Below are 27439 nucleotides of genomic sequence, written 5' to 3'. Positions count from 1 at the left end.
ATTGTCAACATGTGTTTACACACAAGTGAGTGACATCTTTGGTGGGTGAATTCTGTCCGCTGATGGCAGGTGGAGCTAAGATGCTATAAACAAGCATCAAGTGATGAAGTTTGCTGGTGAGGTGAATGACAGCTGAGACAGTCTTCAGACAGCATCCATGACAACACACTGTCATGGACCTTTGTTCCAAAGTAAACCCCCGTAAACCCATGTATTTTGGCTGTTTTATTGGTACTAAGGTCATTTTGAAATAAAATCACATCAGATTTATTAAGTGCTACAGAAGTCATCACTCTATCTTCCCTGAAATGTCCAGATTTTTGCTCAGTTTTATCGTCATACTGTACCCTGTAATAACATAACAGGTACCTGGTATAGTTAAAGAATAACTAGAGTATTAATTCTCTCTAAATTCTTCCAAAATTTCTAGTTTATTGCTCAGTAGATGGCACATACTCTGTAATAATAAAATAGGTACCTGGTAGTTAAAAAATAACTACAGTATAAGTAATATGTAAGCAGTATAGGTAATAATTATGGAGTAAGCTCCATAATTGTTACCCCCTTATTCCATAACTTCACATCTTGTTCCCCTGTACCTACACACACACACACACACACACACACACACACACATATATATATATATATATATATATGGGCAGAGGAGGACGGGCTCATGCTGTCCTCCTCAGGGTGGGATCTCTTACATCAATTTAATATACTTCATTTTTCTTCATGCTAATCTGTGATTGGCCAAGACACATAAAATGACAATCTGGACTGTGCAGCGCAGCAGCAGTGGAGGAGTTCCTGAGTGAGAAATTAGACCGGATATAGACATAGGAATCCTACTTTTTCTTTAGTTTAAGAAAATACATAGGAAACACATGTGAAACATGTGATATGTCTGTTTTTGATGAGAACATAAATCTCTTGTCACAATAGAACAATACTATAAATTTGAATTTCACTTTGTGGATAAAATGACACATTCTGAACCACTCCATGGCTAAAATGAACACTTCTTTGTTTAGAAACAATATGTATGCTTTCCATGAAAGCAAATTGTTTTATTGGTATATAAAATTGCCCCCCACCCCTCTGATTTCATTGGGTGGAGGACAATGATATAATAAATATATATTGGTACCTACTGTACTGGTACATTGTTAGTACAAAAGATTACACCTAACTACGGAGTAATTACACTGTATGTTGTGGACTGTAATCTAAAGCATTTCCCTCTTTCTTTTCACACTCAGCAGTTTGTATTCTGAACAGATGACAGGACTGTTTAAACTGATTCACGATAACAAACTTGTCCACCTGTCTGTCCATACCTGAGAGTGTCCAGTTTCCAGTGTGGATCCTCCAGTCCAGCAGACAGCAGCTTCTCTCCTGAGGCTCCTGGATGATTGTAGCTCAGGTCAAGCTCTGTCAGATGGGAGGGGTTGGAGCTCAGAGCTGAGACCAGAGAAGCACAGCCTTCCTCTGTGATTAGACATCCTGACAGACTGCAGACACAAAATGACACGTCACATGATCTGAGATCATGTGTTTGTTACTGTCATCACCAATGTGTTTCTGTGATCTTAAGAGTTAAACTTAACACTTTCAGTCACTACTTCTCGATTCAAATGGCTAACTACTGTAACACTTTTATTGTGAAGTTGTTACAGCTTCCTGTAACCTTAGTCAACATGATGTTAGGGACTGCTACCTCTTTACTGCATAAAAATAGGTTTAAATAAAAGAATAGTAACAGAAGAAACAACCACAGTTGGCTGACTAGAAGAAGAGATGCAGGTGACAGATGATCACAGTTGAATACAGAACAATCCCAACTAATATGGCGAATAAGGACTGAATGTTGTGGAAAAACAGTAAGGAAACATTTCTGACTCCATTCAGTTTCAGGAATCATCCAGAGTTTGAAGTTTGTTTGAAACAAAACACGAATTAATTGGTGGTTAACCACATAACAGCTGGGATGCACTGTCATATCACCATGGTGAGTAAAAATCACTATCATTCCAGCACAGATAATGTTCTGTAATTAAAAGAAACCTTGACTGTTAAAAATCTGTTCACTGAATAACTGTCTCTATGTGTTTTACTTTAGGCCAGTTACACACTTCTTCATTCAGTTTTTGGATCTTAAAACTCCTCTCTGGTATTTCAGGTTCCAACAGCAGTGACAGAACAAAACTAATAAAAATATATAAATAGAAAGTTATTCACAAACTATAAACACACAACTGGTCTGAAAATAACTTGAATAGAGAAAAGTCCAGGTGTTTATCTCCTCATATAAATTACAGTTTAAATGGCGATCAGTTGAACAGATTGTTAAATCCTGACCTGAGAGTTTCCAGTGTACACTGTGGACTCTCCAGTCCGGCAGACAGTAGCTTCACTCCTAAATCCTGAAAGTTGTTGTTACTCAAGTCAAGCTCTCTCAGACTACAGGACTGGGAGCTGAGAACTGAGGACAGAGCTGCACAGCTTCTCTCTGAGAGGTTACAGTCAGTCAGTCTGAAGAATACAATTGGAAGAAATATTTAATGAAACATTTATTTTTCTCCCCTATTGAAAAAATCTCTTTGAATATCTTTTCAATAAATCAATCAATAAATAACTGTCTGTGTACTTACAGAGCTTTGTTGGATGCTTTGACCACTTGCAGCAGTCTGAGAAGAGCCTCTTCTGACGCAGAGTATTTCTTCAGGTCAAACACATCCAGATCTTTTTCTGATGACAGCAAGATGAAGGCCAGAGCTGACCACTGAGCAGGAGACAGTTTATCAGTGGAGAGACTTCCGGATCTCAGGTACTGTTGGATCTCCTCCACTAGAGAATGATCATTCAGTTCATTCAGACAGTGGAACAGATTGATGCTTCTCTCTGCAGACAGATTCTCACTGATCCTCTTCTTGATGTACTCAACTGTTTCCTGATTGGTCTGTGAGCTACTTCCTGTCTTTTTCAGCAGACCTCGGAGAAGAGTCTGATTGTTCTGAAGTGAAAGACCCAGGAGGAAGCGGAGGAACAAGTCCAGGTGTCCATTTGGACTCTCTAAGGCCTTGTTCACAGCACTCTGGTAGAAACGTGTTGATTTGCCTCTGAACACTTCAGACCAACAGAATGTTGTTTGTTCTTCTGCCAGCAGATTGACTCCAGACTTAATGAATATCAGATGGACATGAAGAGCAGCCAGAAATTCCTGAACGCTCAGATGGACAAAGCAGAACACCTTGTCCTGGTACAGCCCACTCTCCTCTTTAAAGATCTCTGTGAACATTCCTGAGTACACTGAGGCTGCTCTGATATTGATGCCACACTCTATCAGGTCTGATTCATAGAAGATCAGGTTGCCTTTCTGCAGCTGCTCAAAAGCCAGTTTTCCCAGGGATGTAATCATCTTCCTGCTCTCTGGACTCCAGTGTGGATCTGTCTCAGCTCCTCCATCATACTTGACATTCTTCAGTTTGGACTGAACCACCAGGAAGTGGATGTACATCTCAGTCAGGGTCTTGGGCAGCTCTCCTCCCTCTCTGCTTTTCAACACATCCTCCAAAACTGTAGCAGTGATCCAGCAGAAGACTGGCATGTGGCACATGATGTGGAGGCTTTGTGATGTCTTGATGTGGGAGATGATTGTGCTGGCCTGCTTCTTATCTCTGAATCTCTTCCTGAAGTACTCCTCCTTCTGTGGGTCAGTGAACCCTCTGACCTCTGTCACCATGTCAACACACTCAGGAGGGATCTGATTGGCTGCTGCAGGTCGTGTGGTTATCCAGAGGCGAGCAGAGGGAAGTAATTTCCCCCTGATGAGGTTTGTCAGCAGCACATCCACTGAGGTGGACTCTGTGACATCAGTCAGGATCTCATTGTTGTGGAAGTCCAGAGGAAGTCGACACTCATCCAGACCGTCAAAGATGAACACAACCTGGAACTCTTCAAACCTGCAGATTCCTGCTTCTTTGGTTTCAGTAAAGAAGTGATGAACAAGTTCCACCAAGCTGTACTTTTTCTCTTTCAGTATATTCAGCTCTCTGAAAGTGAATGGAAATGTGAAGTGTATGTCCTGGTTGGCTTTGTCTTCAGCCCAGTCCAGAGTGAATTTCTGTGTTAAGACTGTTTTCCCAATGCCAGCCACTCCCTTTGTCATCAGCATTCTGATTGGTTCATCTCTTCCAGGTGATGTTTTAAAGATGACTTCTTGTCTGATTGCTGTTTCTGGTCTGACTGGTTTCCTGGATGCTGTTTCAATCTGTCTGACCTCATGTTCATCATTGACCTCTGCAGTCCCTCCCTCTGTGATGTAGAGCTCTGTGTAGATCTGATTCAGAAAGGTTGAGTTTCCTGCTTTAGCAATCCCCTCAAACACACACTGGAATTTCTTCTTCAGGTTAGACTTGAGTTTACGTTGACACCTGCCAGCATGAGTCCCTGAATGAACACACACAAAACAGGATCAATATATGAAGTATAAAGTAGTAGTAAAATATTTCAACATTCAATTAAACATCAACCATATTTTCCTCCATCTCTTGAGACATCAGTGAATGTCTCATTTGTCCATCATGTAAATCTTCATAGAAATCCTCTTACTGTTCTGCAGCCGGTCAGCCAGCTCCTCCTGCTTCATTCTCCTCAGGAAGTGCAGTGTGATCTTCAGAAATGCCTCCCTGCTGCTGCTCCTCCTCTGCTCTTCCTCCTCACCATCCAACACCTCCTCATCCTCCCTCTGACTCTCTAGGCATTCTGGGTAATCTGGACTCAGAACCCTCTGCATCTTCTTCAGCTCGTTCTTCACAAAAGTGATGATGTTCTCCTCCAGCAGCTGGAACAGAATACTATATGAATGACACAATCAAACTGAAATCATGAAGCAAACATCAGATCCATGTTGGACAGACTGACAATCCACTGGTCTACAAAGTGCAGCATGGAGATGATTGTGAACAGAACAGATGTAAAAGTAGTTGTTGTACATGTACGGACCATAAATATGGAGTCCAGGTATGTTTGATGCTGCTGGGCAGACTGATCACTGGGAACCTCTGAGCTCTCCTGGTCCACTCTGTGGAGGAATCATGAAGAATGAGCTCACATTATGTCTGTCCACACAGAGACAAACACAATCTAAAGGTCCATCAAGTGATATTTGGATGTGAACAGAGAACCAGATGACTCCCTGTAGTGGTAAAGCTTTACTAATCCTGCTGATCTCACTGAGAATCAACAGCTCAGTCTGTTTGTAGCTTTCAGCTCAGTGTTTTGCTTCATCTGTGAGTTTGGTTTAGTCCCAACAGCTCTGAACAGCCCTCCATACAGCTCTCCCTCCCTCACTTTATTTCTTATGTATATAAATGATACAATGATGATGATAGCCAGAAGTTCCTTTTTTTAAGCTGCTGCCGTGTTGTGGAACAGCCTCCTGTTACACATCCAGCTGTTAAACATGAGAGGAGCTTATAGAAGTCAGGTCAGGACTTATTTATGGAACATGGTCACAGGTTTATAATGAAATCTGCAATTCCATTTTTACTTCAGCCATCAAATTGTCTTTGTTGTACTTTGTGTTTTCATGTGAGAGTTTATTGTTTTATTCAATTTGTGGTGATTTAGTTTTATGTTGTATTTCTTGTGTTTTGTCTTTTAACATCTTGGGACCATGTTGGAAATAAGTATTTTCACTTTAACATGTTTTTTATGTCTGTAATGCATAAATAAAATCATATCATGTCAGTTTTCATATGAACAAGCGAGTGCAACACCATGAATGTCTTCCAGGAGAGACTGTCTGAACATGTGATCTGTTATCTCCATATTTAAATGATTATCACGTCTCCTCCCTCTCTATGACGGCTGGCTTTTCACTGCCGTGATCGGACAACATGTCGTACAAACCAGTTCTTTTCTAGCATAACCTGACTTTTACTGTCAGTTACAGCTTACATCTGATCAGTAGATGGACGTCCTTCTTTAAAATGAATTAAACATTCATTTGAACGGCCACTCTTCATGGACACACTGCTGGGTTCAGGTCCAGGAGAGTCTGGTCTCTGCTGCTGGATCCTGAAACAACAACAGCTCTGATAAATGTGCATGTTGGATAGAAATGAAAAGTCTGTTCAGTCTTTGCAGCTTTACATTCTGACCTTCCATCAGCAGGTTGTCCAGGTTTAAAATTTAAATTTTCCTCCATGGACCAGTCACTCTTCATGGACACACAGCTGGGTCCAGGTCCAGGTCCAGGTCCAGGTCCAGGTCCAGCAGAGTCTGGTCTGTGCTGCTTCTTTGTTCTTCAACACAACACACACAGAGCTCTGAGTGTGAATAATGATGGTGGAGTGATGTGAGTGGAGAACAGTGATGGACAGTTAGAGATCCTCATCTCACCTCTGAGCTTTGGTCTGGCTGTCATGTTCCCCACACAGAGAGCTTTTAGAGGGAGGGACTCCCTCCTCTCTGTCCTCACACTGATCCATAGCAGAGAAACACCTTCACACAAACATAACAACACATTATTTCTCATCATTCCTCTCAGTCACATGACAAACACACAGAGCTCTGACTGGAGGAAAGCAGCTCATCCACTTCAATACTAAATACACTCATCTGACAGTTTCCATGTTGTTGGCACTTTGAGCTGCAGTGTCATATCTAACAAATCACTTTCACAATGCTCACAATGGGCCTCATGCAAGAAGCACTCGAACCAACACATTTGTTCTTAAGTGACACGTACGAGTGATTTAAGAGAATTTGTGGCTTCACCAATTTTTGAGACTTCTCTCTGAGGTACGAATGAAATTGACGAGTTCAGAGCTGTCGTATGAGTCCAAACAGATGCTCTGACTTTCTTCACAGTTTAAATATGATACAGAAACCAAGTGAAAATAAAATATAAAGGTTTATATATTACAGAAGTTTAGGAGAAGAGAATGAAAATGATTTTGCAGGAAGCTTTTGGATGGTTTGAAGACTAGAGGGAAACACATCATGTTGCTTTTTCTTTGGCTTTCTTTGGGGATCAGATCACTTTTCACTTCTATTTGACAGACTTTGAAAATCTCTTCAACATTTGAAATGTTCCTCTTTTTCCAAGTCTACTATATCCAGTCAGAGCATGCAGCGGCAGCTCGTCCAATAATCCAAAATCAATCATGTTACCTGGACAGATGCTGCTGAATTCACATCCACATCAGCTCACAGAGACTTTCTACCTTCATCTGTAGAGGAAACACAGAGAGAACAAAAGAGTCTGATCTTTGATGTTCACAAGTTGGCGTGATTGTTCCTCATGTTCACATTGACCACATCTATTGACATTATATAAACTGCAGAAAGTCAAAAAAGTATTCCAGCGCACACCAGGATAGACACTATTTTATTAGGGGATTACATTATAAAACAAAAGGAGTGAACTACGCGTTTTGCACGTCGTTTCATCAGATTCGCTCTGTGCTTGATTGCTATCAGGTGTGTCTTTAAATAGTCAGGTGATGATCAACAGAGGATCCAAGTGGTTCACACACAGCATCTCATTTTCTAATACAAATGCACAAAAAAGTAAACAACAAGCAACAGTAACTAGGATTACACCTTACAAAATCAGATATAAATATACATTTATATCTGATATCTGATCAACATTTCATCACAATACATCTCAAAAATAGGAGGAGGTGAATACTATTACAGACTAGATATACCTGTCCTGAGAAGTACATTTACTCAAGTACTGCACTTAAGTACAAGTTTAAGGTACTTGTACTTCACTTGAGTTTTCCCATTTTATACCTTTTTATACTTCACTACATTTCAGAGGGAAATATTTTACTTTTCACTGCACTACATTTATTTGATAGTTACTTTGCAAATTGAACATTTTAATATTTACATACAAACATGTCATTATCTTATAGAATATTTGTTATTAATTATCAAACAATAAATAAAATCAGCTCCACCTCCACCAACTACAACAGTAAAATGCTCCTTACTCATCAATGTATCAGTAATAATAACCCATTAATATAATGTTCAATAATTTAACCTCACAGGAGGATTTTTCTGCATGAGTACGGCTCACACAGACACCATCTTTACCCGACAACAACCAGAAAGTTTCCCAAGCTGACAAACTCCTCCAACAATCACACACTGTCTATGAAGAGACTCAAAGACCAAGAGAAATCAACCAGAGCTCCACTTACTGAACTTTTTCTCATGAACTTCATCAGTGTGCAGCTCTCTGAGCAGGTCTGAGCAGGAAACGAGCTTCAGTTCAAGTTCAACTTTCCTCAGGTGAAGTGATGTGATGCTGCTTCGTGTTTGTGTTTGTGTGTTTGTGTTTCTGTGTTTTTGTTTGTGCCAGACCTTCATCTCTGCACTACCTCAGTATGCAGTCTGACTGGTTGAACTAGTCTCAGTCTGAGCTGCGTTCAGGATCAAGTGTTATTGTAACTCATCTCATCTCTACTTCAAATTAACTTCTCTATTGTGTCTCTATTTTCTCTTTAACTGTGAAGCATTGATCTGCTCTGATCTAGAAATCTGCCAAATAAACTTCACTTCACTTAATGACAGAGACAATAAATAATAAATGTTGGCGCCCTCTGAAAATTGTCTGCACATTATAACACACAAACTTTAAATGGTTCATATCTTCTTTATTTTTTGTGTTAACATCCCAACAGCAAATATTAATATTAACATAACTTCAAGATAAATATCTTCTATGATGTTTCCTCTCTCATGTTTCAGAGTATTGAATCATATATAATGCTGGACACAATGAATGATGGTTAATCTGAATCATGAAACTTTGATCCAGTTTTGACACTGCACCTGTGGAGGCCTGCTATTGGCTGGTTCAGAGCTTGACACAGGGCATTGTGGGTATTGTTGTGTTTATTTCCAGCAGTGATTCACTGCGGTCACACTGAAGAATCACTTCTTTATACAAACATCCTCTGTCCCACTGATCACTCACACGTTACAGTTTATATCATTTCTGACAGGTTTTATACAGACCAGCAGGGATGGAACAAGTACTAAAATATTTTACTCAAGTAAAAGTAAATTTACTGTAAAAACGTAGTTAGAGAAACGTAAAAAGTAGATCAGTTAAAATGAACTCTGAGTAAATGTTAATGTTTTACTTTAAAACATGCTCAGACAAAATCTGATGAACATTGAGTTAAAATAATGACATTTCCAGTTTTCTGATTATTTCTACATGTATCTGGAGGCTTTGGTCTCTTCTGCACTGTCAGCTCTTTAAACAGCAGTGAACAAACTCAGACAGACAGTTTTAATCAGTGAGTGAAGCTGTACAGTCACCAACACAAAGCACAGTCACAATGGATGTTATATCATCAAAACAGACATTCTCTGTTCTTTACTGTTTTTGTCATAAAAGTTTTTAACAGTATGAATTACTCATCTTGTGTTTGACTGTAACCCGACTCTTTCCTACAGTCTGTATTCTCACATCATGTATGATGTTTCTCCTAAATGAACATGTTGTAACTGATCAAACTGATTAAAACCAAGAGAATAAGCTGCTCTCCTCAGTGTTTTCAGTGGAAAACAGACTGTGCAGCAGTGATATGATACTGACAGTATCTCATCTCATCACTGAGTGTGTTTCCTCATTCTTACAGACAGTCAGCTGAGCCCTGCCCTCCTCAGTGGGGGGAAGTACATTTACTCACGTACTGCACTTAAGTACAAGTTTAAGGTACTTGTGCGTCACTTGAGTTTTCCCATTTTATGCCTTTTTATACTTCACTACATTTCTGAGGGAAATATTTAACTTTTCACTGCACTACATTTATTTAACAGCTGCAGTTAGTAGTTACTTTGCAAATAGAACATTTTAATATTTACATACAAACATGTCATTATGTTATAGAATATTTGTTATTAATTATCAAACAATAAATAAAATTAGCTCCACCTCCACCAACTACAACAGCAAAATGCTCCTTACTCATCAATGTATCAGTAATAATAACCCATTAATATAATGTTCAATAATTTAACCTCACAGGAGGATTTTTCTGCATGAGTACGGCTCACACAGACACCATCTTTACCCGACAACAACCAGAAAGTTTCCCAAGCTGACAAACTCCTCCAACAATCACACACTGTCTATGAACAGACTCAAAGACCAAGAGAAATCAACCAGAGCTCCACTTACTGAACTTTTTCTCATGAACTTCATCAGTGTGCAGCTCTCTGAGCAGGTCTGAGCAGGAAACGAGCTTCAGTTCAAGTTCAACTTTCCTCAGGTGAAGTGATGCTGCTTCGTGTTTGTGTCTGTGTGTTTTTGTTTGTGCCACACCTTCATCTCTGCACTACCTCAGTATGCAGTCTGACTGGTTGAACTAGTCTCAGTCTGAGCTGCGTTCAGGATCAAGTCTTATTGTCACTCACTTCATCTGTATTTCAGCTTTTACTTTTCTATTGTGTCTTTATTTTCTTTTTTACTGTGAAGCACTGATCTGCTCTGAACTAGAAAGGCGTTGATAAACTTCACTTCACTTCACACTAGTGCATAAAAAACAGCAGCCAGGTGAGCTACAGAGGCCTGCAGAGGACATTCATGTTCCCTCTGATTCTCCTGTGACCTCAACACAAGTTCTGATTCAGTGTTTTATTACATGATCACGACAGATCTTCTGTTATTTCAGCATAACAAGCTCATCAGGTATTTCATGTCCATGAGACAGTTTACAGAGTTCAACTGTTGGACTTTAGTCTGAATGTTTTCCATCACTCTGACACTGAATTATTAAGACTCAGTTTCAGAAAAAAAGGCCAAAAATGTACATTTTGTCTTTAATTTAAATGTTTTTTTTTTTTTTTTAACTAAAATATAATATTTAAATGTTGGAATTGAAGACTCACACACATAGTTATTTAAAAAGTAGCATCAATGGAGAAAAAGCAGCGTCTGCACAGTGACTCCATGTTTTCATCCCAGTCGGATCTTTGTCAGTAAGTCGGTATAAAGAGTAACAGCTGCGTGAATCACAGTGATGAACACTGAACTTTGACCCCGAAGACGTTGACCTCCACAACACCAGGTTACAGAATTCATAGAGGTGATGATGATCATTTGACTGTAGAGCAAAAAAGTTCATATTGTGCATCTCTGACCTGACAGAGTTCTGTAACGCTGCTCTGATGCCAGAAAACAGTTTGTGTCTCTCACATATCAGCCTCACATTCACAGAGCGAAGCGTCTTTTCTCTAAAAGAAAACAGAAACACTCTGCCATGTTTGAAGAACCAGACGGTCGTATGAAAGTATCTCCAGAATCTTCAAAGACTCTTTGAAACATCTGGATGAAAATATATTCTGCTGGTTCCATCATTAAAAAGGTTTTGAACATTTTTCCAGGTTGTGACTGTTTCCTGTTCAGGTCGACGCGAACAGTCACGACTTGGAAAATATATTTTAATATCATCCTTCATAGAATAATGTACAACATATAGATACTGAATATACACAAACCATCATCAAACCAGTCTGTCCACTGTTAGATTCATACTGGGACCAGTTAGACTGTGTTATGGGAGGACTGGAGGACACACCTTCTACTTTTCCTCCACATGTCAGAGAGAAACACTCAACTGTTTCATGATTCACTACATTTTATTTCTCAGAGCTTCAACATATTGTTGAATGCAGGACTTTTACTTGTAAAGGAGTATTTGATGGTAGTTTTACTACTTTTACTAAAGTAAAGGATGCGTTTTATTTCTTCCACCTCTGAACATATAAACTGTGTGAAACTGAAGTGTTGGAGGAACAGAAACATGAGCGTCTGCTGCCACCTGCTGTTCACTCACAGCATCACATCCTGTCAGAGGAGGAGCTGTTTGCTTCACTCACACTTTAAAACATGAAAACAGGAACATTTAGGTTTTAAAAAGAAATGAAGATGTTTGAAATTATCAGATCCAGTGGTGTCACTGAGCCTCAGCAGCTCTCTGTGGATCAATAAACTCCACCAGTGTTCAAATACAGAGACAGTGTTGCTGTGAAGAGAATCACTTATTAAACATATTTATATTTACAACACAATGACAACAAAGTCTTTTCATTCACCATCAGAAATCAAACTGTCTCTTTACAGCGTGTCACCATTAAAACCATTAAAACCAGTTTGTTCTTCCACTCTCACATCAGCAGTTTGACTGAACCACATCATCTATCTTATGTGATGCACATTTACAAAGTTTACACAGTATATCAGATATGTTGTAAAGTTCCTTTGATGTATTTTTAGACTTTGATTATGTATCTCACAGTGTGTCTGTAGAACATGAATCCAATCGATCAATCTGATCAATAAACACCATCAGAACTGATCATTTTTGAGTCGCTCTGACAAAAACCCAAAAAAGTTTTACAGTCGATGTAAAAAATCAAAACGGACTTTAACTGAGGTCAGTTGTGTCGTCACAGACTGTCTGAACTTTAAAGATCCTCCGCACATGTTTTAAGAATATAAAAATACTCTGCTTGGAATAATAATGTGTGTCTGATGTCGGTTTTCCATGAAAAAAGATTAATTTATTAGTTAAAAATTCTTCAAATGACATCTCATCCTTCATTAAACATCCAGAATGTGTAAATATTTAAATATGTTTAGTTTGCAGAGTTGAACTGCTTCACTGTAAAGTCCATTCTCAGTGTTTGTGCTCTGGAGGCTTCAAGTTTCCACATCACACTTGTGTAAGTCGCATACTGGACCACGATTGGCTCCAAACTGGTTGTGACGTCATCAATCCTGCAGGTGTTAAACTGAGATTTAAGGTGAGCTCAGAGAAACAGAGAAGAAGAACAACATGACAGTCAAGAAGAAGAACAACATGTTTGAGTGGAGGAGACTTTAATGAACTCAAGTGTTTGATGTTCTGTTGAATCAAATCACGTCATCAGAAGAGAAACATGTTTAACATTAAAGAATAACTTATCAACCCCTGAAACTCTGGTCTTTGCTGCCCTCTGGTGGTTGAACGTCTCACCTTGCTGCAGTGATGCACAGCTGTACTGCAGCTGTTATATTCCACTAAATCAGCCTCGTCTCATCAGAGACGAATAACTGACGAACATCAGAAACACAAATGTGATTTCAGTTTATTACAACCAGTAGAAACTTTGTTTTATTCCAGGTGATAAATCTCTTGTAACATCTGTTCATACGAGTGAAAACGTTTCATGTTTAATTTTCTAAAAGACTTTTATGTTATTTCATGATTTTATGATCTCAAACTATAAATATTTCATTATTGTAACTGCAGGTTTTTTACTTTATACTGATAAAACAGAAGAGCAGAACTTTCCACCTCAGCGTGTTTCCAGTAGAAAGCCTTTTGATGACATCACTGATGATGTCACCGCGTGGGTTGGGGTTGAAGACTATAAGTTTGAGAAGTAAAAGGATCTGAGGTGTGGAGTTCTTCATCTCTGCTGAGGCAGCAGCTGCAGGATACATCAGCTGCTGCTTTATGGAAGCAAATTATTACCATAATCATTTTAATTATATCATCAACTGAATAATAAATGTTGAAATTTAAATACCACTGAAGTTACTGCACCGAAATATTTGACTTTGAAAACAATCTTTCTGAATTTATATAGTTTGAATTTCACTCAATCGTCACTTTCAAAACTTTATTTTGAGTGTTTTTTATTTTCTTAAATTCAGATTTTTTTTGCTCCTCAGACCTTAAAATAGATTTATTATATGACCTTCATGTACAGCAGACGTTTGCTTTCCCGACCTGATCATGTGATTGATGTTTTTTAACGTGACTTGATTTGAATTTTTAGATCTGAATTGATTTAAAATAAATATATACTGAAAATAAAGTTTGAAAGTGACTATTGAGAATTTGACAAAGTGAAACATGATGATTTATGTTTAATGTTTTCAAAGTCAAATATTTAGTGGTATTTAAATGTCAATATTTAGTATTCAGTTGCTGATAGAATTCAAATGATTATGGCGATGATTTGCTTCCATGCTACTAGTATAACACATCACAGTCTGTACAGGTGCATTGTGGGTAATGTAGGAACCAGGTTTAATGAGGAAGAAGAGTGTTTGGAATCAAAAAAGACGATATCTCAGGTTCTAAAAGTTTTATAAGTGCAACACTGATCTTTGCATGTGTTCTGTGTTGAGAATTGAACTGTTCTCACCTCATTCACATCACAACACATTTACATTGTGGGTTAAAACTCCAAGTAAAGTCTGCAGAGAAGCAGATTTACAGGAAGCCTCACAGGAAACACTGCAGAGTCTGAAACTAAATACTGACTGTATACAGTAAGTTCTATATTCTAATCATGATAACATTCTGTTCTTGCAATTAGTATATTAGAAATAAACATACTTTACCATTTTATGATACAATATGTGCATCATCTGGTTGATGAGACTGAAAACTGTTCAGAAGTTTTTTGGCGTTAAAAGAATAAAAAGATATTTTACATGTTGGCACAAAGAATCAGTTTTCAGCAGTTTCAGTCTCTGTTGAATCCACAATCCGTCCGTCTGTTCCTCCAATCAGCTTCAACAGCGATGTCTCTTTGTCAAACATGTGAAAGTCCTCAGGTGTGACCTCTCAGCCAATCACAGCGTCCGCTCAGTGCTGCACCGTCCTCTCTTCACTGAAACTTTCCATCTCTCAGTTTTCTTTTATTTACTTTCTACTGTCCAACATTATCCATCAGCTCCGACGCCGTTCAGCTCTCCCGCCCTGCTGCAGCTCATGGACAGAGCAAGGCACCGGCAGGGTTGACGGTTTCATTCATTTCATGTTTTTATCAAATGTTTCTGACAACCAGAAAACTCCTGAATCCTCATTTCTATCCTTCAAAAACCTGCAGAGTCTCATACAGCAGGAGTCAGGAGGAAAACTGTTCCCTAAAATGATTCATTCAGCTGCTCAATCTCAAGATTTATTCACTAAATTTAGACGTTTGACCTCCTGAATACGACTTTGTCCTTTGAGGATAAACTTCAGAGTTTTCAGGCAAACAGTGTGAAGTTGTAATTCCTTCATTTAGTCGTTTTCAGGCTGATTATTTGACCCCAAAACAGACCAAACACAACAACTAAATTAAAGCTGCAAGCAGCGATGATCGGGCCCTCGCACCCCAGCGCATGTCGAAGTGACGCTCAGTCGAAGGGCTTTTGTCAGTGACTTGTTGTGTAAAGTTTGAGGCAGATCCAACCATGTACACTCAAGTTATATCAATTTCCTCTGTCATGGCGAAACATCAAAACTCAACGCCACGCCACGGCCAAACCATCATGATCATACACTACTCTAGATGACACACACTGATTTTGAAGTCCTTACGATGACATCTGTAGGAGGAGTGCGTTAAAATACAAGGTATGCGAAATGGCCAAAAAAAGGCGAAAATTGACCAGTTTTTCCAGATGGCCGACTTCCTGTTCGACTTACAATAAGGCGTCAACAGACTTTTTTGTGCGTCTTGACATTATACATGTGCCCTGTGAATTTCATCTCTCTACGTTAATCTGGAAGGCGGGGCTGCAATTTTGAAATTTTAAAGGGGGCGCTGTTGAGCCATTTTGCCACGCCCATTCAAAGCGACCACATAGGATTTTAGCTGACATCACTCTAGACATGTGTGTCAAGTTTCATGACTGTAGAGCAATCCCTTCTCCCTGAAAAACAGTATCATATTTCATGGCGAAGGATGTGTCGCCATGGTAACAGCATTCAGTTTTGGGTCATGAGCTGCCAAATGTAGCATCACCAAGGTCTTGTTTATTAGCTGACTTAATTTCAGGTGCATCAGCCAAATTTCCTAGGAGTAATTAGACAAAGTACGACGCATGATACTTCCTGTTGCCAGTAGGTGGCGCTATGACTTTGGCTAAATACGAGACTGAACATGTGTTCAGATCGGGACTCTTAACAAGCATATGAAATTTGGAAAAGATCAGACCACGTGGAGTCAAGTTATAAGGCATTGAAATTTCATGGCGTCACATCGAAATTCGCCGCGTCGCCATGGCAACACCTTTCAACGAAGGGTCACCAACTTCATAATATAAGATCTCCAAGGTCTTGAGGCTATTCTCAGTAAATTTCAGCTGGATTCCATCACCGTGCTGCCCACAGGGCGTCAGAGCGTAAAACATGTAACTTCCTGTTGCCAGGAGGTGGCGCTATGACTCATATCCTGTATTGTCACATGGACCCGTTCAGGGCGGGACTCTTATGAAGCACAAAAGGTTTGGCTCTCTTAGGATCATGTATGCCGGAGTTATAGCCGTTTCATTTTTCATGGCGAAGGATCGAAATTCGCCGCCCAGCCACGCCCCCTAGGAAAGACTAATGAGAATTGTTTTAATAACTTTTAATCTCCTATGCCTGTAGATAATACGGACCGAATTTGAAAGTCCTGGGGTCAAATCTCTAGGAGGAGTTCGTTAAAGTATGCGGGCTGGAAATGACAAAATCGGTGCAAAATTTCAACTTTGATACAAAATGGCCGACTTCCTGTTGGAGTTAGGCTATGTGTCCTTGGGACTTTTTGGTGCGTCTGGTCATGATACATATGCATACCGAATTTCGTTCTCCTACGACAATCTGTATCGAGGGGATCAATTCTAGGTGGCGCTGTCGAGCCATTTTGTCCCGCTTTATTTCGAGACCCATAAAATATCGAAATTTTCGCCAGTCCTGACATCTGTGCAAATTTTCATGAGTTTTCGTGCATGTTTAGGCCCTCAAAAATGCGTTTGTTTCGGAGGAATAATAATAATAACTCCTTCAGTTTCAATAGGGCTTCGCACCGGTCGGTGCTCGGGCCCTAAATATTAAACAGGAAACACAGCAGCAGCTTTTGCTCCAGTTTGTTTAAGAAAAGACTAATTATTTATATTGCATAGTTTGTTCTGATTAAACATACTGTATCTCTGTTTTTCAGTCTATATATCTACATTTGAGGTATCAATATTTACATTGGAGTCTACATGATAAATTAATCTGAAATTTAGTACATTTAAATGTGATTTAAAGGTAGTGTTACTGCATTAATCACTCAGCTGAGATCACGTCCGTATCCAGTTTTTATGGACATTTTTATCCAGTTAAACAAAAGTCAAAAAGTCAGATTTTGATGAATTCAGTGTTGATGAAATGACTGTTTTGTTTTTTGCAGGACGCTGCAGATGACGTCAGGTTTCTGCAACTTTTCATGGAGACAAAAAAGAAAGAAAGAGGAGAGGAGGCGACTTCAGTTTCATATATTTTTAGCAATGTAATAAAAAACATTTATTTAGGAATATTCTCCATGTAAGTATAATATAACTGGATAGAAATAGAATTGGGAATCTGCAGGACAGCGTGTTAAGACGCAGTTATGATGCAGGTTTTTGCCTTCAGGTCTGAATTGTTCCAGTTTTAATTGTGCTTTAGTGGCGCGTTCATTATTAATAAATATATCAGCAAAAATCAGACGACCACAAACTGACACAGAGTCATTGTGGGACTCCACTAGAGCAGCTTTGCATGTTTCACAGTTAAAAACTCCTTATTTATCTTCTACTGGCCCTTTATGCAGCCCCTCAGTTCAGCCTCTGTCTCTAACAGGAAGCTCCTCTCTCTTTAAGCCCCGCCTCCCGATGAGCCCGCTCTGTTCTGATTGGTCCGCTTTACGTATCAGAGTTATGTAAAGTAACTGCTGATGCAAACCCAACATTTCCTGCTTTACTGCGTCATATAAAAGCTTTTAAATGACTAAATAACAGGAGGCTTTTATTGTGAAGACTTTACAGGAAATTAAACGTGTTCTTCACTGAATTAGCGGAGCTTCGTTAGCGGCGCTGAACACCGGTCAAAACAACAACACGTGGAGATATTTGGAGCTGTTAGTCGAGCGGATCAGTCAGAAATAAAACAGGGAGGAAGAGTAGAAGCAGAAACAGCCACAGTGATGATGATGTTTGATGAAGAGCTGCAGACGACCAGCACACCTCCAACAGGTAAACTACTTATTTAACTTTGCTGCTGTGTGATGGAGTCATGGCTCAGCGTGGAGCAGACGACCATATAAAGAAATCCTGTTGGAAAGCGTTGAGAGCAGAGCTGCTGCTTCCTGCTCACAGCGATTACTGCTACATACGTTTAGCTCGTTCTTTAACACGTCGGCCATGTTTTAAATCAACATCCGTCACTGTGACTTTATATATATGACTGAAAATAAGGAAAAGCATCATGTCGCCTTTAAGGAAAACATTTCTCAAACTGTCCCCCTGACTCCGCCAGACTCTGTACAAACTGTGATAGATTTTGCTCTGCAGTGATAAAAAACATGTCTCTCAGACATCATATGGCCTCTCTTCCTCCTCCTCCTCTTCCTCCTCTTCTTCAGTCTTCTTGGTGAAAGCAGACGACAGCTCCTGCAGCAGCAGCTCCTGCGACGGTGTGCAGACTCCCTGCAGCTGCTGCCTCCTGCCGGCTGCAGGCTGCTGCGGAGCGTCTGAGTCCGGTTCTCCGTCACCTCCGACACCACCGCTCAGCTCCGGAGCGTCCACAGAGCCGCCGACGCTCCGGACCGGGTCGGGGACAGCGAAGTGGTCCTGACGGGCAGTTTCCACCGGAACCAGTCTGAGCGGGAGGCGGTCCAGGACTTCCTGAGTCTCTGCTGCACTGCCGGACAGGAAGCTGGTCTCCAGAGATTTGAGGACCTGCAGACCGAAGTCGCCGCCCTCCTCGTAGAGCGGCTCAGGAAGGTCTGGAGACTCTGAACGCTCCTCGAACGAGTCCTGCTGCACCTTCATGGGCTGAACAGACAGAGAGAGAAAGTTAGCATTCAGTTAGGCTGCTTTACATCTGGCATTAACATCTCAGGTGATCCGATCACAAGTGGACAGCTCTAAGTACAGGTGTGAACGCACCCAAGACACATTGAGATCCGATCAGTCAGACCACATTCGGAGGTGGTCTGGGCCGCCTTCATTTAGCAGTAAACGCAATGCATCCTGGGCCTCATTGAAGGACGCCTACTCAACTGACATCCTCTATGGCCCTGTTTACACCTGCGTCCTGAGTGACCACTTGTGATCGGATCTCACTTCCCCGCTCTACATGCAAATAAACACCGACATCGTTTACGTTTTCAAAGACCAATTTGTTCGTTATTAACCGGCGGGAGAACCAGACCGAGTCCGTCCCGTCCAAAGCTGTGTTCAACTTCAGTTGACCCTCCACTTCAATTGTTGTAACTCTTGTTAAAAAAACAAGAGTTACAACAATTTAAATAGTATTTCATGTATACTGTATATAGTATATCTATATAGAAATATATAGAATTTAGTTAGATGACAATTGTTATGGAAAGCATCATCATAATTTGGAATTTGTTATTTGCTAGATTGATATAAATGTATATAAATGCAGGAAATAGCTTTCATATACGTTCAACTAGTGAAAGCAAACATACGCTGTTCTGTTCCCTACAGACCAGAAAACAGATGACATGTTTAAATCATCCTAAAGCTTCATCACTGTCTCTACAGCTCCACAATATTCCTACTGTGTAAAGTTAATCAATATATGATTGATTGTTTTCACCGTCTGCTCAGAGTGTTTTTCAGAGTTTGAGCTTCATGTTACCTTGTTGGAGCTTTCAGCTTCCTGCGGATGCCGATGTAGATCTTCATGGACTTCAGAGCCCACTCCTTCTCTGGTTTGATGCTCTGCACAACAACACAGAATATCAATAACTTCCACCATCAGAAATACTACACAATGCTGTTTTCTTTTGTTTGTATTGTTTAGTTTTGTGTATTATCGGGCTGCTCTGGCTGTTGGAGAACCTCTCTGATGTGAAATCAGTAAAACTGCACTTCTTGTTTTCACTGAACAGTCTAACAGGCGGTGAGCAGGTAGAAGTATTGATCTGCTAACAGCTGCTTCATGTCTGCATCCATTTATATCTGACTGTGGGAGTGAAAATGAGGCTTGTGCACCTGATCTCAGTTTCACAATGACTGAGATTCATAAAACACAAACAAAGGAAATCTGAATCTGTCCGGTCTGAGTTTTACTCACATCGAAGACGTACAGGTAGTTGTCTATCAGATCCTCCACGATCTTCACCTCGTCTTCTCCTTTCCCGTCAGTCTGGAACAGACTGGGAGCGAACAGCAGCGACAGGTTCTTAGTGCACATCTGGTTCAGACTGGCACACTTCTGCACCCTGAGAGAGAGGACGTCACATCACTGAAGTACAACAAGTATATGGGATTAAATTTGTGTCATAATAATTGAACACAATCTCCCAAGAATCAAACCATAAAAAAAATCAATTGAAAGTGAAAAATAATCTTAAAGCAAAAAAAATTGCTCAAATGCATGATAATAGTAACTTATATTGATCTCAAACTGAACAATATTCATGTCAAGTGTTATTAATCTGCTGAAATGCGTGAAATAGCAGGAGAAGAAGAAAACAGCCTGTTTCAACTAATGATGAATGATGAAGAAACCAAAGTGACGAGAGAAAGCACAGCAAGGAACGACACTGTTGAGCTGCAAGAAGACAGAGGACAGGATGAGGCGAAACATATGAAAGAGCTGCTAAATAACAAGGAGCAAAAGATCAGACCCACATCACTGCTGTCCTCAGTCTGACAGGAACACCAGGACTCTCCAGGACTCTCCAGGACTCATTAGGACTCACCAGGACTCTCTAGGACTCACCAGGACTCACCAGGACTCTCCAGGACTCTCCAGGACTCTCCAGGACTCTCCAGGACTCTCCAGGACTCTCCAGGACTCACCAGGACTCTTCAGGACCCTCCAGGACCCTCTAGGACTCTCCAGGACTCATAATAATACATTATTTTGGTGTATATATTCAGGGCTGTAGCCAGGATTTTAGAAATACCCAGAATACAACAACATAAATAATATGTATTATTATTTAGATTTTATTCATGTAATTATCCAATTATATACTATATTTTATATATTTTATTAAACATGAAGGACTAAATGTTTCTAAATGTCCTCCACACTGCCAGGAATTAATCATGGTGTAGAAATACAAAATCCATTTATAAGATATTTAAATAGTGAATTAATAGAATTAAATAGAAACATAGTAGATAGTAAAAAGTATTTGCAGAAAGACTTTATTAACATCTTGGATCATAAAGCTGATGATGAGGATTTGTGTTTATCTATAGAAAAAATAGAGGAAATACAAAAGTGACTTGCAATTATACAAAATAATACAAAATAACAATAACGGCTATGATGATAATAATAATACCAAAGTGGAATCAATTTATAGTGAATATTTAAATGAATATTTACACAGAAACTGAAACCAAAAACATAAAACCTCCTTTCAATACAAACTATTTTCAACAAATCCGGATGAATTAACCAAAGGAATAAACAGTGACACCTGCTGGCTTTAATCACACATGACAGCTGAGTGCTGATGATGCACAACTTATTTAGAAACAGTCAATGAACAACAGCTGTCAGACTGAATGTGAGCTAAACACATTAAACTGACACTTTAAACAGTCCTGAAACTGTCAAATACCTTCAATCTACTATATGAAATTAGATATGAATTAACATGCACACACACAAAAATAAATGGAGAAAACTAACATCAGCTACTGATCATCATGAACTTTATTCTCTACACAGGAACTAAATAAACACTCCAGAGAAAAACTAAATACTTCCTGTATGTCAGAAACACACAACAGCTCCTGGACTTCTCATCTCTAATGCTGTGTTCACATCATATGGGATGGATGGTAGAGGCGGGAAAGATTCCCATGTTTACAACTGGCCAGCGTTCATGTCACACAACAAATCAAGACGGCTGCATGATTACAAAGTTGGTGGAATGAGGCTCAAAAATACTGTTATTGACAATAATCCACCATATCCAGTAAATATCAGAGCTTTCAGCTTTTCCACTTCATAATTACCACTTGAATGTTGACCTGAATTCTATTTACAAGTCAGAATCTCATAATTAGCATCATTCCAATATGATATGAACGCAGCATAAAAGCAGCCACACTCCAGCTGCTGAGCCTCAGCCTTCACCATTAGAGGTGTTCATTTAACCAGCCAATAGGAGGCCTGTTGTTCTGACCATCATTTGTCATGTGATCTCTAAATAAGTGAAGGAATCAGGTAACACAGTTACTATGAAACTACTAGAAGAACTACAACTAAACATTGTGAAGATCCCATTCCCATGATCCCATTACAGTTCAAGCCTTTCTAATACACTAACAACAGAAAACAACAACAACTGGACTCAGTTTATCATTTGATTCATTTTACAAACAAACTGTCAATCATGTGGAAACCATGTTTACATTTACAAGCAGTGAGAGATCATGTTGGTACTAAATACCATCAGCTGTGTGTGATCCTGTACAGACTGAACTATCTGGTCAGCAGTGAGAAAGTTTCTCTAACAGGAGGAGACTCTTCCTCCTCCAGACCACACAGAGACACTGAGGAACCAGGCCAGAACCCAAACGCAAACCCAGCACACAGAGGCTGAGTGAATGTGGTGTTGAAGGTGTGGAGGTGGATCAGTGTGTCAGAGGAGACTCTGTAGAAGGACAGAGTGCCAGCAGGACAGTCCACATACACTGCTACTCTGTTAGAGACACAGGAGGAAGAGGAGGAGGAGGAGGAGATGAATGTTTTTATCTTATTGTGACGGACAGAGTAACCACGATCATCAGAGCAGCTCAGTCTCCAGGACTGATCATTATATCCAAACCGACAGTCATCACTGTCTCCTTTCCTGCTGATTCCTCTGTAACTCACTGATATATAAACTTTTCCTCTCCACTCGACCTCCCAGTAACAGCAACCAGTCAGATCATTTCTACACAGCAGCTGAGGCCAGAAGTTAAATCTGTCTGGATGATCAGGATATGACTGATCCTCCTTCACACGTGTCACCTTCCTGTTGTTGTCAGACAGTTTGAGTCTTATGTTTGCTGTGTTTGGATCCAGTGTGAGTTGACAGAAATCTGATGGAGAGAACAAGACACAATACAGCTGCAGTTATTGATCTATCATCTGTTTGATGATGACATCATCTTCATCCTCAGTAGGATGTGAATGAGTGATGTCACAGTTTGAAGTTTGCTTTGTTTTGATGAATGAAATGAAAAACACACTTACACTTCCTCAGACCTGGTGTCAACCATCGGACTCCAGCAGGCTGCAGCCTGAAAGGAAGAGGGGGGTCAGAGCAGCACGTTCTCTTTCAGCATGCAAACATGGACATGATATTACTGCTGCTCCATTATGGCAAAAACCATAATCACCATTATTTAACACGATTACTCGTTGACTTTGGAAACATTGTGCATCTATTTAAAAAAAACAACTTGTCTTTTTAACCGTGGATTTCCTTGAACAATAACAGATGCAGACCAGGGTTAGACGCTAACATGTCCGTTAATATTCCAGAATTCCGGCCATATAGAACAACTAGGGGACATATGTTTAAATAGCCATATAATATCCTACATTTAAACAGCAATAAAGCACAAAAACACAAACTATGATCCAACAAATGTATTTTAGTCAGCAGAATGAACTCTTCACACACTTTGTGAACTGAACATATAAGCAAGAATAATAAAATAAAACTAATATCCTTGCTGTTGGTAATTGAATGCAGCCATGCGGGCAGCCTGCAGCTGCAGCTCCACCACCTCCACCTGCCGCCGTCTCCCTGAGCCGCCTCTCACCGGGGCCCTACGGGGAAAATTAAACCTCCTACTGATCAATTACATGTTATTTAACCGTGGAGCTCCGGGCTGATCCGTTTGTTTCACTGTGTCAGTGCTGGATGTAACGTTACCTGAGAGAAAACTGTCAGACTTTTCAGAGTCATAACAGAGTCTTAACAGCGGAGGCAAAACCAAACTTTTAATAATATAAGTTTATATTTAAGTTGTCTTGGCAACATATCTCATAGGTCTCGCAATGTTATGACATTTGACTGTTAAATTCAGACACATTCATGCTGTGAGGAAGACTCCGCTCTGTCTGTCTCACTGCGCTGGATTTATAACACAAGACAAAACCAGAGCATCATTGTGAAGCAGAATGTGGCAGAATAATCGATTTATCTCGATTATCTTGTTTTCATAATCGTTGGAAGACAAAATAAAACTTGATTAATTGAGCAGCCCTACGACATCACTGATCCTGATCACACTGAGAGAGAGAGAGAGAGAGAGAGAGAGAGAGAGAGAGAGAGAGAGAGAGAGAGAGAGAGAGAGAGAGAGAGAGAGAGAGAGAGAGAGACATCAACCACTCAGGTCTTTACACCAGGACCACCTCAGCTTCAGGACACATGCACTCAGAAAATTAGACCAAACCAAATTATGATGAAAGAAAAATAAAAACACAGAGATTACTGGACAGAACTAACAAAATCCCAGAACAAAATGGAAACATACGTAACCCTGAACAGAGAGACACTGTGACATCCTACCTGACCACAGCGTCTGATAGAAAACTGAGAAGAACACTGACTAAGCACAGACTGACTGAACACAACCTGGCAGTGGAAGAAGACACAGACAGACCTGCTGCCCAGAGAGGAGACGTTGTGTTCTTACTGTGACCAGAGAGCTGCACTTCTTAACTCACTGCAACCAACATCAAAGTATTACAGACCAATATTTTACAGAAATAATACAAATATTCCCAGAGTTCCTCTATGTAAGTGACTGGGAGAGACTTCCAGTCCTGCTGGGAGAGAGGGAGGACTGCTGTAGACTGGCAGCAAGATCTGTAGCAGCTGCCATGAGCTCCACAGCTCTGTTAGACCCACATGGATAATAATTCATGTTTATTCATTAATAATTCATTTATTGTATGTTTATATCTTATGTTACTCTTACCTACCTTCCATAGCCCCTATTGTTCTCCATGCTCTCTTGCATTGTTATTGTTTATTTGTTTATGTGTTTGCTATGATTGTATAGTTTGTGTAAATATGCTTCAGCAACGTTCAGCAGCGTTTTTATATGTAAAAAACTGGAGGGGCACCAACTACTTCAATAGACAGGCTACATACCAGGAAAACTACAGTACTTGACCTTGATACTGATGTGTTTTTAACATGTTCTGATTCCACAAAACACTTTTAACAACAAAGTGGCTTCTAGCAGGTCTGTACACATATACAGAGGAAGAGAGAGAGAGAGAGAGAGAGAGTGTTTGTCCCTGCAGGAAGTAGAGCTCGTGGAAGTGAAGGAGCTGCTGCTCTCCAACCAGACATCCACTGAGTCCACACAGCAGCTCAAAGACCAATACAGCCAGATGAGGAATGAGTTGAAGACCTCCCTGCAGGAGCTGAGAGGAGAGGTCCAGGAGCTGCAGCAGGACAGACAGGCTACAGGGAGAAAACTCACTGCTATGAGAGAGGAACTGCTCCTGAGAGAGCAAACCATCCTCAGCCTGAAGGAGCAGCTGCAGAGTCTCAGAGCAAACCAACGAGAACCCTCCATCACCACCAACAGCTCCCCTCACTCTGAACCACAGCCCTCTACCTCCACCTCCACCCCGACTGACACCAGGTCATCACAACGACCTGCAGTAACGCCCACCCCCACCCTCTCTACCACAGACTCACAAAGGGAGGCCACTACCAGCAGGTCTAGCAAAACATCTGGAGAGGTAAAGATAACCAGTGATGCTGACATTGTGATCCTAATAGACTCAAATGGGAAACGTGTTAAAGAGGACCAGCTTTTTCCTGCTCACAAAGTTAATAAATTCTGGTGCTCCAGGACTGATAACGCCCTCCAGTTGCTCACTGAGTCCACCTTGGGTCAACCTAGCCTCATTATCATCCACACAGGTAGTAATGACCTGAGACTACAGCAGGGGAGGGTAGCAGAGTCTATGAAGAGAGTAGCACAGAGAGCTACACAGACCTTCCCCTCTTCCAAGATCATTATCTCCACCATCCTCCCATGAAGAGACTTCCATCCTGACACCATCCAGAGGATAAACGCTGATATCTCCTGTGGACAGTGCTGGAATGTAACGCAGTACAAATACTTCCTTTATGTATGTAATGGCAATTTTCATTTTTTGATGTCCTTTCTTTTCCTGTTTTTCCAGTTTACCATTACTACACAGGTAGGTTAAGTTAGGAGTGATCTTACGCAGATTCAAGAACAGATTTTCCAGTCCGTTGGCTGCCGTTTAGTTTGTTGTTTTATTGAAGTCTTTGTACATGTCATGAACATACCGGGTTTCTATCCTGCCAGCTGTAGTGTGCGTCTGTTCCCGATCTGTGAAGAACTGTATGTGCTCCACCTGCCTGTGCCTGCCGTTTCCTGTCACCTATGCCCCTAGATATACAACCCTGTGCATCTCATGACCACCACCCAGTGTCCAAAATAATACTGCAAGTTATAACTAAACAAATGACATGCCAACAATCAACATAAATGGCTCCTACATACCGGCCCCTAATTGTTTTAAGTATATAACAAAACAATTACCAATAAATAAAAAAGGTGCCATATCCATAATACATTACATATACAATTTTCAAAAAATGCATGTACTATGTGTTGGCATTAATCTTCTTTACTGATTCTTCAATCTTCTTTTTTTTTTTCTTTTTTTTTTGCCGTTTAGGTCTCGGCTTCTTGGAGCAGACATATCTTTGTTATTGGTCTTTCCAAGATGCTGCTCTTTGTCTGAAGTCGAACTGTGCACACAAGTCCTTGTGCATCTGGTTTAGTTTCCAGTATTCTGCCCATTAGCCATGAGCCTCGTGGTGCAGTAGAATCAACCACCACAACAATGTCACCTGGAGCAAAGCTTCTTTTTACCTTTGACCACCGTTGTCGTTCTTGGATAAGAGGTAAGTATTCCTGTGTCCACCGTTTCCAAAAGAGATCTGCCATGTATTGCACTTGTCTCCATCTGCGTTTGATGTACAAGTCTTCTTTTACAAAGAGTCCAGGTGGTAGTATTGGCTTAGGCTTCAACAGAAGAAGATGGTTTGGTGTGAGTGCTTCCAGATCCATTGGATCATTAGCAGAGATTGCAGATTCCAAGTGAGGTTTTGGCCATTCTCTGTCTGGCTTACAGAGAAAATCTGGTCCCTGGATCCATCTTTTGCAGCTCAAGAAGCGGTCTGCTGTTAGTCCCCTAGAGGCTTCATCTGCAGGATTTTCCTTTGTGTTAACATATCTCCATTGTGATACATCAGTAGCACCCCTTATAAAAGAGGTCCTGTTTGCTACAAATGTTTGGAAACGCTTGGTTTCATTGTTGATGTATTTAAGCACCGTTGTGCTATC

General features: G+C 40.3%; 2 protein-coding genes across 6 annotated transcripts in view; both read right to left on the bottom strand.

The window, feature by feature from the left end:
• Positions 1-27439, bottom strand: part of LOC137188662 (NACHT, LRR and PYD domains-containing protein 3-like) — a 117560-nt gene that overhangs the window by 71129 nt on the left and 18992 nt on the right. For 2 of the 5 annotated variants that reach the window (XM_067598268.1, XM_067598270.1), the window contains 2 exons: positions 23277-23323; positions 21729-23122 (listed from right to left, as the gene is read on the bottom strand). In XM_067598268.1, coding sequence (XP_067454369.1) covers positions 22521-23122; positions 23277-23323 — 649 coding nt within the window. In that variant the 3' untranslated portion in view covers positions 21729-22520. Of the gene's footprint in view, positions 1-1343; positions 1518-2364; positions 2539-21728; positions 23123-23276; positions 23324-27439 lie in introns of those variants that run through there. The other 3 variants (XM_067598266.1, XM_067598269.1, XM_067598265.1) reach the window with 3 other exon arrangements.
• On the bottom strand, positions 2654-5237 carry LOC137188664 (NLR family CARD domain-containing protein 3-like). Its single transcript, XM_067598272.1, has 3 exons — positions 5011-5237; positions 4618-4849; positions 2654-4455 (listed from the first exon to the last, which is right to left on the bottom strand). The coding sequence occupies exons 1-3, from the start codon at positions 5011-5013 to the stop codon at positions 2654-2656; spliced, it is 2037 nt and encodes a 678-aa protein (XP_067454373.1). The 5' UTR covers positions 5014-5237.

The sequence above is a fragment of the Thunnus thynnus genome, chromosome 9 (assembly GCF_963924715.1).
Source record: "Thunnus thynnus chromosome 9, fThuThy2.1, whole genome shotgun sequence".
NCBI lineage: Eukaryota > Metazoa > Chordata > Actinopteri > Scombriformes > Scombridae > Thunnus > Thunnus thynnus.
Note: the sequence above shows the minus strand (reverse complement) of the source record. Positions and strands in the feature narration are given on the sequence as shown.

Excerpts from the sequence above, each read along its gene's own strand:
- LOC137188664 (XM_067598272.1), bottom strand. Across the intron at positions 4,456-4,617 it reads GGCTGACCGGCTGCAGAACA|GGACTCATGCTGGCAGGTGT; the intron begins GTAAGAGGATTT and ends GTGTTCATTCAG.